Below are 13613 nucleotides of genomic sequence, written 5' to 3' on the forward strand. Positions count from 1 at the left end.
CAACTTGCCCTCCAACCACATGGAAGTTACAGCCAAGAAAACATCCCAATGCCTCTACATCTTCAGAAGACTAAGGAAATTTGACATGACACCAAGGACACATCAATTTCTAAATTCAACAAAGAAGGTAACCTATTGGGATGCATCACAGCAACTGTTCTGCCCAAAACCTCAAGATATTGCTGAGAATGGTGGATACAGCCACCCTCCATTATCTATTCACATGGTCTTCGGAAAGCAGCCAACATTATCAATTACCACTCGCACCCCAGTCTTCCCCTCTCCCCCATCTCTCCCCCCCCCCAGCATGTACCACCACATCTGGAAATAACCATTTCCCACTGTTATCAGGCTCGTGAACAAACCGCTCACATGATAAGGGTACATTCCAGATCTACCCTGTTGCCACCCTTACACCTGCTCCTTCTCTGTAGCTACAACGTTAGATTCTGCATTCTGCTCCTTTCTCTGTTTGCACTCTTTTATACTCATGTATGTTATGAATGATCTGGATTGCATGCAATACAATCTTTTTTAAATTATATTTCTGTGCCCATACCATTAGCATTGCTCCTGATCATTTAGCCAATATTTATCTTGCAACCAAAAATAACAAAGTAGTTATATGGACAATACTTTGTGGGAGACTGTTGCCTGTAGCCTGCCTGCCACATTTTGCATATTATAATACTTCATTGCAACATTGCCTTTGGCCTCTAACTACTCTGAGTGGCGGAGGTTCCGTTTGGAAGGCCAATGGTAACTCAGAGTGAATATGCCGAGGCCAATGTGGGCATCAAAAGTAGTGTATCACCACAAACTACCTACCCACCTCTCCTGACAGGTCTACCTTCCCGACCTGTGACAAAATCTGTAATGCCACATTTGCCTCAGAACTACACAGGAAGCATCTTCAATCGCGAGGGACTATTTAAGAAGAATAAACAGAATGAAAATAAATTTAATTCATTTTCTAAAAACGATGGAACTGTTTTTAACCGCCATTTGGGAACAACATATTCTGTTGTTCCATCCATTGTGAACTGATATGCAAAATTCTCTTTTTTCCGTCTGTCTATCTTCGGTGTAAACCAGCATCTGTGGTTCCTTCCTACACATTCTCTTGTTTTCAAGTAGCTGCAATCGTAGAATGTCACTGTTGTGAAATGATTTCACAAAACATGAAATACTGTTAATCACAGATATTAGGAAGCTGTGTTGGGGGTTGGGGTTGTACTTGAAGTGCTCAAAGGTCATGAGTATAAGCACCACATGAGACTTGACAACTTAATCTAGCAAACACATTGATGCAGTACTACATAGGCAGCTTTGAAGATGAAGCATTTACGCTTCAACACCATTTACTCCATTAGCTTGATGTAAAAGATCTTACAGCGCTACTTATAAAATGTACAAGGTCTTTGTTCCAGCTATGTATTTTGGAACTGTCTGAAGATCATATTTGGCTGGTGACTGCCAGAGGTTTGTTATGTGAGACCCCACTTAGACCTTCACTGCTTGAGTTTAGAGGCATTGAATCAGCAAGATAAATGCTCCTGTTTCAGGTCAGGCAAGTTCTGAGGAGTGGCAATCATGGGTGGTCAGTTTGCAGAGAAATGAGGGAATAAAATGTGCACATTCTTTCTTCTGTTGCCCATGAGATTCAGAATCAACAGTCTCTCTTTTACTTTTTTGTTATTTTTCAAGTCATATTATAGACCCATGGCATAGAATTTAAAAGAGAGAAGACGAGTCTCAAAACGTCACAGCATAGAATATTTATGGTCACTCAACTCTTGATTTCATACTGTTTCGTTGTAGAGAAATGTCATCATCTCCATTCCCCAACTTTCCACACAGAGCACAGGAATAGAGCCATCTGCCCACAGCATCCACACCATACATCAATTACCCAACCACATAGAAGGCTGATCCATAAGGTTTGTGCTCCATGGGATCCAAGGTGAGTTTGAATATTGGATGCAAAATGTTCTTGGTAAAAGCAGCAGGTGGCAGTGATTTGATTGTACGTTTGGAAGCCCGAGACCAGCTGTATATAAATACAGTTTATAACACCTGCTTATTACATATATGGCATCTGTCCGAAGAAGGGTCCCGGCCCAAAAACGCCACCTAGCCATGTCCTCCAGAAATGTTACCTGACCCTCTGAGTTACTCCAGCATTTTGTTTACTGCTAGATTCCTACATCTTCAGTTCTTTTCGCCTTCATAAAAGATTTGTTTGTCTTTTCCGTATAACAGAAATAATAAAAAACAAAATATTTAGTGTAATGGGAAGAGACTAGAGATCGGAGACCACCGCCCAGAAAAATGGCTTGGGATCAAAATAGTGGTCATTTCAGTTAGTGCCTTCATGTATGATCACTGCCAGCAACTGAAATAGTTATTCAGTTAGTTGATTCTGAATGAAATCATAAAACACCTAATGCAATTTCATCCCAATTGTAGTAAACGATTATCCCAATAAACAATATTTAATAAATATATACATTTTCACGTGCAACTTACCATTTTCTTTCTCTGCCCTGCCCGCACTGCCGGAGGATCATTCCATCCATCATGGAACCCTATTGAAAGTAAATAATGTGAGACTATGTTTCTACAAAAAGAGGCATTGTGACAAAATGATGCTTTCACTGCAAGGCTGCAATTACTTCAGCGTAGTTACAACTAACTTAAGAGCAGCATTGTTATTTTATGCAAAAAAAGTTAACGCAGTAAAAGTTCAAACACAGTCACAGTTTCATTGCTATTGGCACCAGGAGATCTTTGATGTAATCTATCCCAAAACACCCTGAAAGATTCCTTGCTTGGCGCTTAAGGGCCTGTCCCACTGTACGAGGTAATTCAGGAGCTCTCCCGAGTTAAAAAACAAAAAACAAACTCGTGGTAAGCACGTAGAATGTACGTAACGGGTACGTCGGAGCTCGGGACGTCCCTTAGCGGCTCGTAACGCTAACGGCAGGTACTCGGGAAACACAGTAAGCTCGTGAAGATTTTTTCAACGTTGAAAAATGTCCACGAGAGCCCCGAGTACCTACGAGCGGCTATTACCGTAATTCTCCGAGTTTGAATTAGGGGAAACTCGGGAAAACTCTTGAATTAGCTTGTACAGTGGGACAGGCCCTTTAGTTGTTTAGAACAATGTGCTTAAGGGTTCCTAACGTTGCTTCAGGACTTCCAATACCCTGTCTGCTCTATATTGAGATGAACCTCTTTATCACTAAAGCTTTGTCCTTATTCTACAAGGTGGCAGCTATTATGGTTTGGACTAGTTATAAACAAAAATGCAAATAAAAAAGTAATATGTAACTATCGATAGCAATGATTCCCCTATGCTCTCCAATAAAGGACATTTGTCATGAGGTTTAGTCTAGCCCTACATCTGATTTCAGACTCTGAAATGTATTTGTCTAGCAAGTTTTTTAGTTAAATAAATTAGTGTCTTGCCACAAATGTGCATATCTCATGAATGAACGGAAAGCAATGGACCATTGAAGCCTATCCTGCACCAGCCACCTATAAAAGGCTTTAAGAATTTTCTTCATTAGGTCATAAGGTCATTAGTGTTTGGAGCAGAATTAGGCTATTCAGCCCATCAAGTCCACTCCGCCATTCAATTATGGTTGATCTATCTCTCTCCTAATCCCATTGTCTTGCCTTCTTCCTATAACTGCTGACAGCCAAACTAATCAAGAATCTATCTGAAGAAGGGTTTCGGCCCGAAACGTTACCTATTTCCTTCGCTCCATAGATGCTGCTGCACCCGCTGAGTTTCTCCAGCATTTTTGTGTACCTAAGAATCTATCTATCTCTGCCTTAAAAATATCCATTGACTTGGCCTCCACATTCTTCTGTGGCAATGAATTCCACACATTCACCACCCTCTGAGTAAAGAAATTCCTCCTAATCTTCTTAAAGGAACATCCTTTAATTCTGAGGCTATGACCTCTAGTCCTAGACTCTCCCACTAGTGGATACATCCTCTCCACATACACTCTATCCAGGCCTTTCACTATTCGCTGTTAGTTTGCTTCTATTTATTGTAAAAGTGTTCATTTTTCTCACGGAGCCTCGTGATAATTTACTGAAATCAATGAACAAAATTCACTAATTTATGTATTTACTGTGGTAGTAATATTTAATATGTAAAAGAATATGTGATTCTGTTCCATTCTGTTTGTAGTTTGTTTGTTTGTTTTTTTGCACAAGTCCGCGAGCATTGCCACTTTTCATTTCACTGCACATCTCGTATGTGTATGTGACGAATAAACTTGACTTGACTTGAGGAATGAACAAGGAATAAGGTTCTGCACTGACTATTTCCTTTATGCCTACTGTCTGAATGAATTTACAATTATTAACATGGCCACCTTATGCACGAGTTATTTCGCAAAATGTATTGGTTCCTCTTCAAGGGAAAGAGATGCAAATTAAAATATTCCTCAGCAGTTGAAAAGAAAAAGTGAGCAGCTTGAGAGAGAAGCACAAGATTCCCTCCAAGAAGCTCCTTGACATATCTTATTAATTGGACATGAATAGAACACCCGAGTTAGCAAAAGACCACTGGCCTCTGAGAAATTAGAACAGTCTACAGGGATCAATAAGAAGTCAAAAGAAGGGGAATCCTTTAATACGATTACTACTCAATCTATCTAACATTAAGTGGACTGGTGCAAAATAATGCATGAAACACTGCTCAAATTTTGTTAGCTGCAGAAGCAATTTTCAAATATGCCTCTAAAATATTTTGATCGTGTTTACAAAGCATGCAAACTTCAAAAGGATCATCAATGTTCACATTCTGTACACGATATACTATAGATTAATCTTTAAATTGTACAGAAGAATTCTTTCTGCCTAAATTAGACCAAAAACCTGTGCAATTTGACGAATTAGGATGTAGAAAAGAGACAAGCCATGAAGAACACTCGCATTCAACAGATAAGCCTTTAAACAAGGCTAGCTAAACAAGCCAAAGCACTTGTTACTTCCTTTCACCTGATGCATAAAGTCGGTTTTGTAGCCATGGAAGGAATCCTGAAAAAATCAAAGAATATGGAAAGGTTCCATGGAAAAACTACTCAGTATAAATCATGCTACAGGACAAGCAAAGATTTTCCCAATTTGATATATTTAAACAAGCAACAATTAACCATTCTACAGATATTAATGTAATAGTTTGAATTAAGATATACAATCCTTGCAATACACTGGTACAAGCACCCCCACATTATCACTCCTTACTATCATGCAAGAACTTTTTTCCTAAGAACATGTGCCACAGCTATTTCATGGAGAACTGACAATCAAATTGCAAAATTAAGCAAAAGATATACATCAAACTAAGGGAAGTAAACAGAAACCAGAAGACCAAACTTGGCATAAATATAAGGAACTCAACTGAACAATATTTTAGCAATAGACCATATTGTGGAAAATTAAGACATTGCAAAATGTTTGAACTTCTTATTCGGTTCAAATTTGATTGTGTTCAATTGGTTTAGAACTATGTTAATGTATTTCCACTCAACTTAATTTAACAGTCTTTAAATGGTTGAATCCATTATGCACCTTCCCCATTTAACCAGTAGCCACACTCGCAAGCTTCTTTTCTGATAAACATAATTGAAAGCAGAATTTTTTTCAAACTCGCACAGTATGATTTGATATATCTTAAGTATGTAATGTTAATTCTTAAAGTTTGTATTGTATATGGCATGAGAACCTGGGATGGAAATATCAATTAATGACTGTGATGTACAGAGGCATCTGTGCATTTTTGAAGTCTGGGTTACTGGGAGACCCTCGTGCCCTGATATCATGAGAACCTGGTTGAAATGAAAACTTCACGCTAGGATAGTAAAACAAAGACCAAGGCCACCTTGCAAATCTCTGGAGTACCTTCCGAAGGAGTATATTTGGGAGCTGACTGGAGGAGAGTGGAGAAGCAGAGCAGATTAGGTTTGTGTGGGCAGCAAACAAAATGGAAAGGGGAGGCTTTCCATTCTGTTTGTTGCCCACACAAACCTCCTTAGGGCATGCTCCTTAGCATGCTGTTATTTGACCAGGGTCAACTGCACATGGACAGGAATGTCCCAGAAATGACAAGGAAGTATTAAAACAATGTTGGGTCCTTTTATTCACTTTTGTGCCCAAGGAACAGTAAGTTATTGGGAGGAACAAACAATAAAAGTAACCTCACAAAACTCTGATATGAGAGAGGAAACAGTGCTATTATTGGATAAATTTAGAAAACGGATCGCAAAATGCAACGTGTCAAATGACGGTATATTAAATATTCAGAGTTGGTAACAAGTTGAACTATAATGAACGGATCTGAAAACAATTGCAATTACAATACCTTCTGAACCTTCTGAATTTTGTAGTCGGCAGGGCAGTACTCTGCATATCGCCAACTTGGGCAATTTAACATTAAAAAAAAAAATCAAGCCAATTAACCTACAAACCTGTACATCTTTGCAGTGTGGGAGGAAACCGAAGAACTCAGAGAAAACCCACGCAGATCACGGGGAGGACGTACAAACTCCATATAGACAGTACCCGTAGTCGGGATCGAACCCGGGTCTCTGGCGCTGCATTTTGCTGTAAGGCAGCAACTCTACCGCTGTGCCACCGTGACTGCCCCGATTAAGTTAATGCAAATTAGTTGCTCAAATATAATTTGCCACCAGAGTATTCAGATTCAATCTTAATTAAAAACGCATTAAGGTGTAATGAAAAATAATAAATTAGTAATATTACTGATTTATTCATCAATATCTCCTTCCAACATACAAGGTAGTTTTTGGCCCACTCAGTCCCATAACAATCCCATTCCTACTAACTTTTCCTGTGTCTTATTCCATCCACATGCCTATCAACTCCCCCTAGATTCTACCACAGACTTGTATACTAGGGAAAATTTAGTTGCCAATGAACCAGCACAACTATGGGATGTTTGAGGGAATTAAGAGTATTCGGAGGGAATCCACATAGTAACTTAATAATTTCCAACAAACAGCATCAGAGGTTTGGTTTGAACTTCGGTCACTGAAGCAACAGCCCAACCAGTCGTTACATTATGCCAGGTGTGTAGGAAGGAACTGCAGATGCTGTCCTAAACCGTAGATACAAAATGCTGGTGGGATAATCAGCATCTCTGGAGAGAAGGAATGGATGATGTTTCGGGTCGAGACCCTTCTTCAGACTCAATGGGTAACGTTTCGCATCGAGAGCCTTTTTCTTTGTCTGAGGAATGGTCTCGACCCGAAATGTCACCCATTCCTTCTGTAACATTGTGCTATCTGAATATAATGAAAGGAATTAAACATATCAATATGTTTACATGATATAACTTTATACATTTAGATAACACAACTCCATACAATAAAGTCATATTACTGCACCTGTAATTTTTAAAATGTCAATTTTCCAAACATTACCAAAAGGTTCTCCTGACAAACAGCATCCAAAAAAGTAATGTACTATCACTTGGCTCAAGTCTAAGTAGCTGGTTGGAAACAGTGCTAAGAATACTTGCTCTGTTTACATCTAAATTTTCCTCAATCTGATTCTCCTCTAACGCACTGCAGACACTGGACATTGTGTCTGGAATTGTTTCATTATAATGCTGAGAATTATATTCTGCACACGATCTTTCCCTCCGCTCTTTCTATTGTATCTGAATTTGGCATGTTTATATTTATGAATAGTATTATCTGATTTGATTGAACAGCATGCAAAACAAAGCTTTTCACTGTACCTTGGTACAAGTGACACTAATAAACTGAAGCACCCTATCTTAAGGGTCTAGTCTGAAAGCAAAAAACGAAGCCACATAAATTGATGAAAAACCCTTCAAGAAAATGCCAACAGATCAAGACAACAGATTAAAAGGAAGGTTCTTCAAATAAAACTGATGCAAGTGTATTTGAATGTGGCATAAAGCTTTAAGGCTCTCCTATTGAAAGGTTAACCCAACAACCAATATGCTTAAGGTACACAAAAGTCCTGGAGGAACTCAGCGGGTGCAGCAGCATCTATGGAGCGAAGGAAATAGGCAACGTTTCGGGTCGAAACCTTTCTTCAGACCATTTCCTTCGCTCCATAGATGCTGCTGCACCCGCTGAGTTTCTCCAGCATTTTTGTGTACCTTCGATTTTCCAGCATCTGCAGTTCCTTGTTAACCAATATGCTTAATGGGCCTCCTGTTTCCAGGACCATGCACCACTATCCCCAACCAAAAAACGAGATGGAAAATGATTAAGTCTCGCTTTCTCAGCGAAATGGGTGCTGAAGCATGACGGCCAGCTCCAATTAAAAGTTTTCTTCAACTAGCCAAAACATCGTTCTGAAACTTAGTGGAATAGGGCTAGAGAAAAAAAGAGAAATTTCCAGTTCCCATCAGATCTTTAAAAAAAATTAGCTTCAGACTAAATATCCATAATGTTATTCAATAAGTTATTCAAAAATCATTTTGGAATAGCACTTAAGAGTTCCTGACAAAACCCCTAACATATTTTTCAAATTTTGATGAAATGATAAATTCAGTCACATACTGATCCTAAACAGGTTTGAAACAAAAATCAGGTGGTCATATCCATGTATATTTTGTTTAAATCAAGCTTGCAGGAATTCTCCCACGACCCAAATTATTTCTCCCTATTCCATCAGCCAGATAAAACTTCCAGTTATCATCTGCCTTCACGGCCAAGCAATTATTGATGGTAGACACAAGACTATTTTACTAAGGAAAAATACAATAAAAGCTGGAGTCACTCAGTGGGTCAGGCAGAATCTCTGGAGAAAAGGAATAGCTGACATTTCTGGTTAGGATCCTCTTCAGACTGATTGTGGTGGGAGGTTGGGGAGAAACGCAGAAAGGGGCAGGAACTTCATCCAGACAAACCGCGAATATTGGAGAAGCAGCACAAAGGAACCGAAACAGTGAGGAAAAATAGAAATTTTGCAAATATTAATCCCATGTTTCTCAGAAGTACAATATTCAAAACTAGTGAAACTAGTTAATTGTGAAATGCATATTTTCACATCCTTTCAAGATTCCACTTGACACTTCCTTTCTTCATTAAAACAAGATACTAAAGAATTAGTAATTATTAAATAATACACAAATACTATAGTAGCTGGAAATCTGAAAGAAAACAGTAAAATTATGAAAATACTCAGGCCATCTGCAAAGAGTAAGTCCGAATTAACAGGTAAATTCTCTATTAGAATAACCAGGGCTCTCCATCAGAATTTTTAAAAAATGTTGCTCTCTCCATAGTTACTATATGAACTGCTGAGTATTACCAACATTTGATGTTCTTACTTTTGTACTGAATTATGTAATATGTTCACTGATTTAAATGTAAATCTAGCATTAACGTCTCGGGTCTCAAAAATGGATTAAAGATTTCCATGTATGCCTTTTCTATGTGTGGATAGACATGCACACACAAATAAGTGAACGAGAGACATAAGAGACTGCAGATGCTGCAATCATGAGCTAAAAACAAAATGCTGGAGGATCTCAGCATTTGAGTTCCTCTAGCAGGTTTTTTTTTTGCCTTAAACAAACAAACTGCTACAGAGAAATAGTTAGTCTATTAAACCATGCAGTCATATAGGGGTAACAGTTAATGACTGAATACCTGTTGGAGGAGGAGGAGGAATAGTCGCAGCCATGAATGGTTTAGAAGAAGGAGCTCCTGGGCCTCCAGTTCCAGGGGGATGTGGAAAAGTAGGGTGAATTCCTGGTAGAGATGTAGGATGGTGAACCTGATGCTGGTGGTGTCCCGGATAAGCTGACAATGGTCCAGGCTGTGTACATGGTGCAATAATGCTGGAGGGTTGATAAGATGGCACTGAAGCAGGAGCCATTAACAATGGTCCTGGCATGGACACACTGGGCATTGTAGGACCGCTCAATGAGGCTGTAGGTTGGGTTGGGCCGGTCAACCCCGAACCTGGCATAGGTTGCTGATGAGGATAGGTCGGCAGTCCACTTGAAGGAATTTTTGGCTGTCCATAATTCTGGTATTGTGAAAAGGCTATGGAAAAAAAACAAAAACAAATCCAAATTATATATAACATCACATTATGAAAGAATGTCAAAATATTTGTTTTCTTGCATGCTATTCACCCCTTAGAAACAATATACCTCTTTAAAAATGTAATCAAATATATAGCCAATATATAGCCGAGATGCAATTTTCAAACGGAGCATTTCTCTTTATTCACATGTCATCCTAAAATAGATATGGACAGGCTGAACATTTGCAGATACAAAGAATTCATTTGACCAAAAATGCTGAAAAATTCCAAATAATGGAAATCTCACTGAACCACAGAATCTACTGGGATTTAGTTTAGTTTAGAAATACAGAGCGGAAACAGGCCCTTTGGGATGCCGACTAGCACTCACCCCGTACACTAGCATGATCCTACACACTAGGGACAATTTACAATTTTACCGAAGCCAATTAACCTACAAACCTGTACTTCTGTGGTGTGTGGGAGGAAACTGGAACACCTGGAGAAAACCCATGCAGGTCACGGGGAGAATGTACAAACTCCGTACAGATAATACCACAGTCAGGATCGAACCTGGGTCTCTGGCGCTGTAAGGCAGCAACCCTACCGCGCAACGACCAATTTGCGGTTAAGAAAAAAAATTGAACGCCACATGTTTTAAATTTTAAAAACACAAAGACGAAATGGTGGGTTAGACACATACTTTCATATTTGGTTCAAATCTAATCCATACTGATGATTGAAAATATAATCAGATGGGACCCAAATGAAATTGGTGGACACTCTCGGTCGGTCTCTGTGGATATGGCTGAAAATGAACATCTATGCAAGCAACAATTGGTGGATGAAATGGAATTATCCATCGTTCAGTTTACAATTGATATCATTGCTGGGGTCAGATTGAATATGGGCTTGCTCATCTGTTACTCATAAATACTAACAACTTAAAACCAAAAATGAATCCAACTTCCCAATAAAAAAATTTGACTTTGCAAAATTCTAAAATATGATCTTACATGCATGATAGTTCACTTATTAATTAATTTCTTGATGTTTAACTGAACTTCACCCTTAACAACCCGACTGCATTTCCTTGCTCTTCTGGCTGAGAACTTGAAGAATTAACTCTAAGGCCAATGAATTAAACATATATGTAGAGAAATTAATAATATATATCTACCCATGTATAAAATTAATTACCTGGTGCAGATATTGCAGTAGGATGTTGTGGATAGGCAGGGTGTGTTGTTCCTGGTTTGGAGTAGATATTGGTGGTGTTACCCGCAATGCCCTGGGCAGAGACAGCAAATTGGGCGGCTGATGTGGCAGACTGTGGAGTGAATACTGCTGGAGCTGATGGACGGACTTGGGCCTGAGGACAAAAGGGGGTCTGATATGGAGGCTGAAGACAAAAACAATGGTATTACATGGAGAATAAATATACATGAATTGACTCAACAAGTCTGACAATTCATTTCGTTAATTCAAATTTTAATCAAACTACAGGTCCCTCCCCAGCTTGCAAATGCCTCACTTATGTACAGACCAGCATTTGGGAGGAATTTGCCAGTTGCTGCTGATTTGTAGGCATAGTCTGCTGTGTGGGAACTTGGCTCACCAGCATATATCCACTTTGCAAACTGTCTGGGTTATAAAAAGATCACAGCAATAGAAAAACCCTGCTGTTATCTGGGGAGGATCTGTAGTCTTAATTGCACATTTCAATTTCCAATCATTTTGAATTTAAAAATACAAAACATTTAGATGTGCAAATAAAATGACAAAGTGCATATATACTAAACATAACGCATGCAGAACACAACAGATACATAGGCATGGATTACAAAGTCGGACAAGAGAATAAATTATGCAGAGTGAATAATGTACCACAGAACAAATATAGAGAAAGTTGAGACAATGTACAGATAAGTTACATAGCAAGTTCCAGACATCCAATGAAAAATTATAGAAAATTGAAGGGCATCTAGGAATATGTCAGTCATTATGAAACTAATTTGCTATAAATAGACTAAATAGTTTAGATGTTTGGCAATCCAAAGTTAGCACAGTGATACCTGGCCCAAACAAGTTGCCAAACCAACTGCACTATGCAAAAGGTAGAATGAAAATGTAGCAAAGCGAGTCCATGAATATGCACAGCCAAGCAACACGTTAACAGGATAAAGCTCCAAAGAATGGATAGAAAACAAAACTAAATTAATTCAGCTGGGATGGTACACTGCTACTTACCTGCTGGGATGGTTGCTGGGCTATTCGCTGAGGTGTTGTTTGATGAGCTGCAGTGGCAGCAGGTGAAGCAGCTGGATGTGGTCTCCTTGTCAAAACCCGGTTAAATGGGAACGGAGGTGGCTGCTGACCCACCATTGCCTCGCCTTGAGCATGGAAAAGCCTGTCACCCAGCTGCAGTATCGTAAACTGACAAGAGGAATAGATTTTCTTCAGATAAAATATATTAGAGCATGACTGTAGTAATGAATGATAAGATATTTGAAAAACAGAAGGATAACATAACTGAATAAAATTTTGATTTGAGGTATTCTGTTGATAAGCCTCACTAGCATAATAAACTGTGCTATAAAATGCTTTAGGGAATGTAATTCTGAGTTAATAATTACAAAAGTACTTGATGTATAACAATATAGTAAAAGGCTATTTAACCCATTGAATCTATGCTGGTTCTCAGACCAACGTTGCAGTTAAAATAATTGAAATGCATCGTAAAACTTACCTCAAAGAATAAGTATTTACATTTCTCATATCATGAAAATAATAATTTAGTTTAGTTTATTGTCACGTATACCTAGGTACAGCAAGAATTAAAATGTTTTGACATGAAATTTTAATTCAAAAGAACTGGATTGGTTCAATTAATCTTTCACGCACACTTAACATGAAGCCAATGTTATGTTTCTTAAAACCTATATGCATGATTGAATGCATACAGGCTGTAACCGCACACTTTGTACAATGTCACAGAAGCAACATTTTAAAAAAAATGTTTGGTTGGGTGTAACTGATGAGATACCAGATTAAAGCCACTTATCAACTTTCATAGAAACTCTCATCAAACAGTCAAGATCTGTTTGATCCCTCGCTGCAAACGGAAATATAATTTTTCTCTCCTTCCTGTCTGAACATTATGCAGTACTTCAATAAAGCACAGAAAGGAAAATCCTCCAGAAAAACTTTTTCCTATTTTCATGCCAGTCTAAAATTATTTGTTGGATAATTTTGTTCTCCACAGCTCCATGACTACATTACAAGAAATAATGGGCAATAAGAACACTGTATCTTTAAGGGACTTCAACCCTGTCTGTATCTTTGCTAAATGTCGGAGGTCTTGACAAAGGTAGGCCTTGGTACGAGTGATCAGAGCAATCAACTTGTCAGAGGAGACACCCAATGATATAGGCACCAGCCAACCTGTCCTGATGCAATTGTACTTGCCTGAATAAGATATCTACAACATTAAGCACATTTGTCATGCAATTGTTGTATGGATAAAATGATTCTTTCTTCAAACAGATTTAAAT

At 38.6% G+C, this 13613-nt stretch overlaps 1 protein-coding gene across 1 annotated transcript in view; it reads right to left on the reverse strand.

Moving 5' to 3' along the window:
• Positions 1 to 13613, reverse strand: part of sec31b (SEC31 homolog B, COPII coat complex component) — a 62240-nt gene that overhangs the window by 15425 nt on the left and 33202 nt on the right. Inside the window, exons 19-22 of the mRNA XM_055661866.1 lie at positions 12310 to 12495; positions 11260 to 11461; positions 9678 to 10076; positions 2530 to 2588 (exon numbers count right to left, since the gene is read on the reverse strand). Coding sequence (XP_055517841.1) covers positions 2530 to 2588; positions 9678 to 10076; positions 11260 to 11461; positions 12310 to 12495 — 846 coding nt within the window. The remainder of the gene's footprint in view (positions 1 to 2529; positions 2589 to 9677; positions 10077 to 11259; positions 11462 to 12309; positions 12496 to 13613) is intronic.

This window comes from Leucoraja erinacea, chromosome 34 (assembly GCF_028641065.1).
Source record: "Leucoraja erinacea ecotype New England chromosome 34, Leri_hhj_1, whole genome shotgun sequence".
Classification (NCBI taxonomy): Eukaryota; Metazoa; Chordata; class Chondrichthyes; order Rajiformes; family Rajidae; genus Leucoraja; species Leucoraja erinaceus.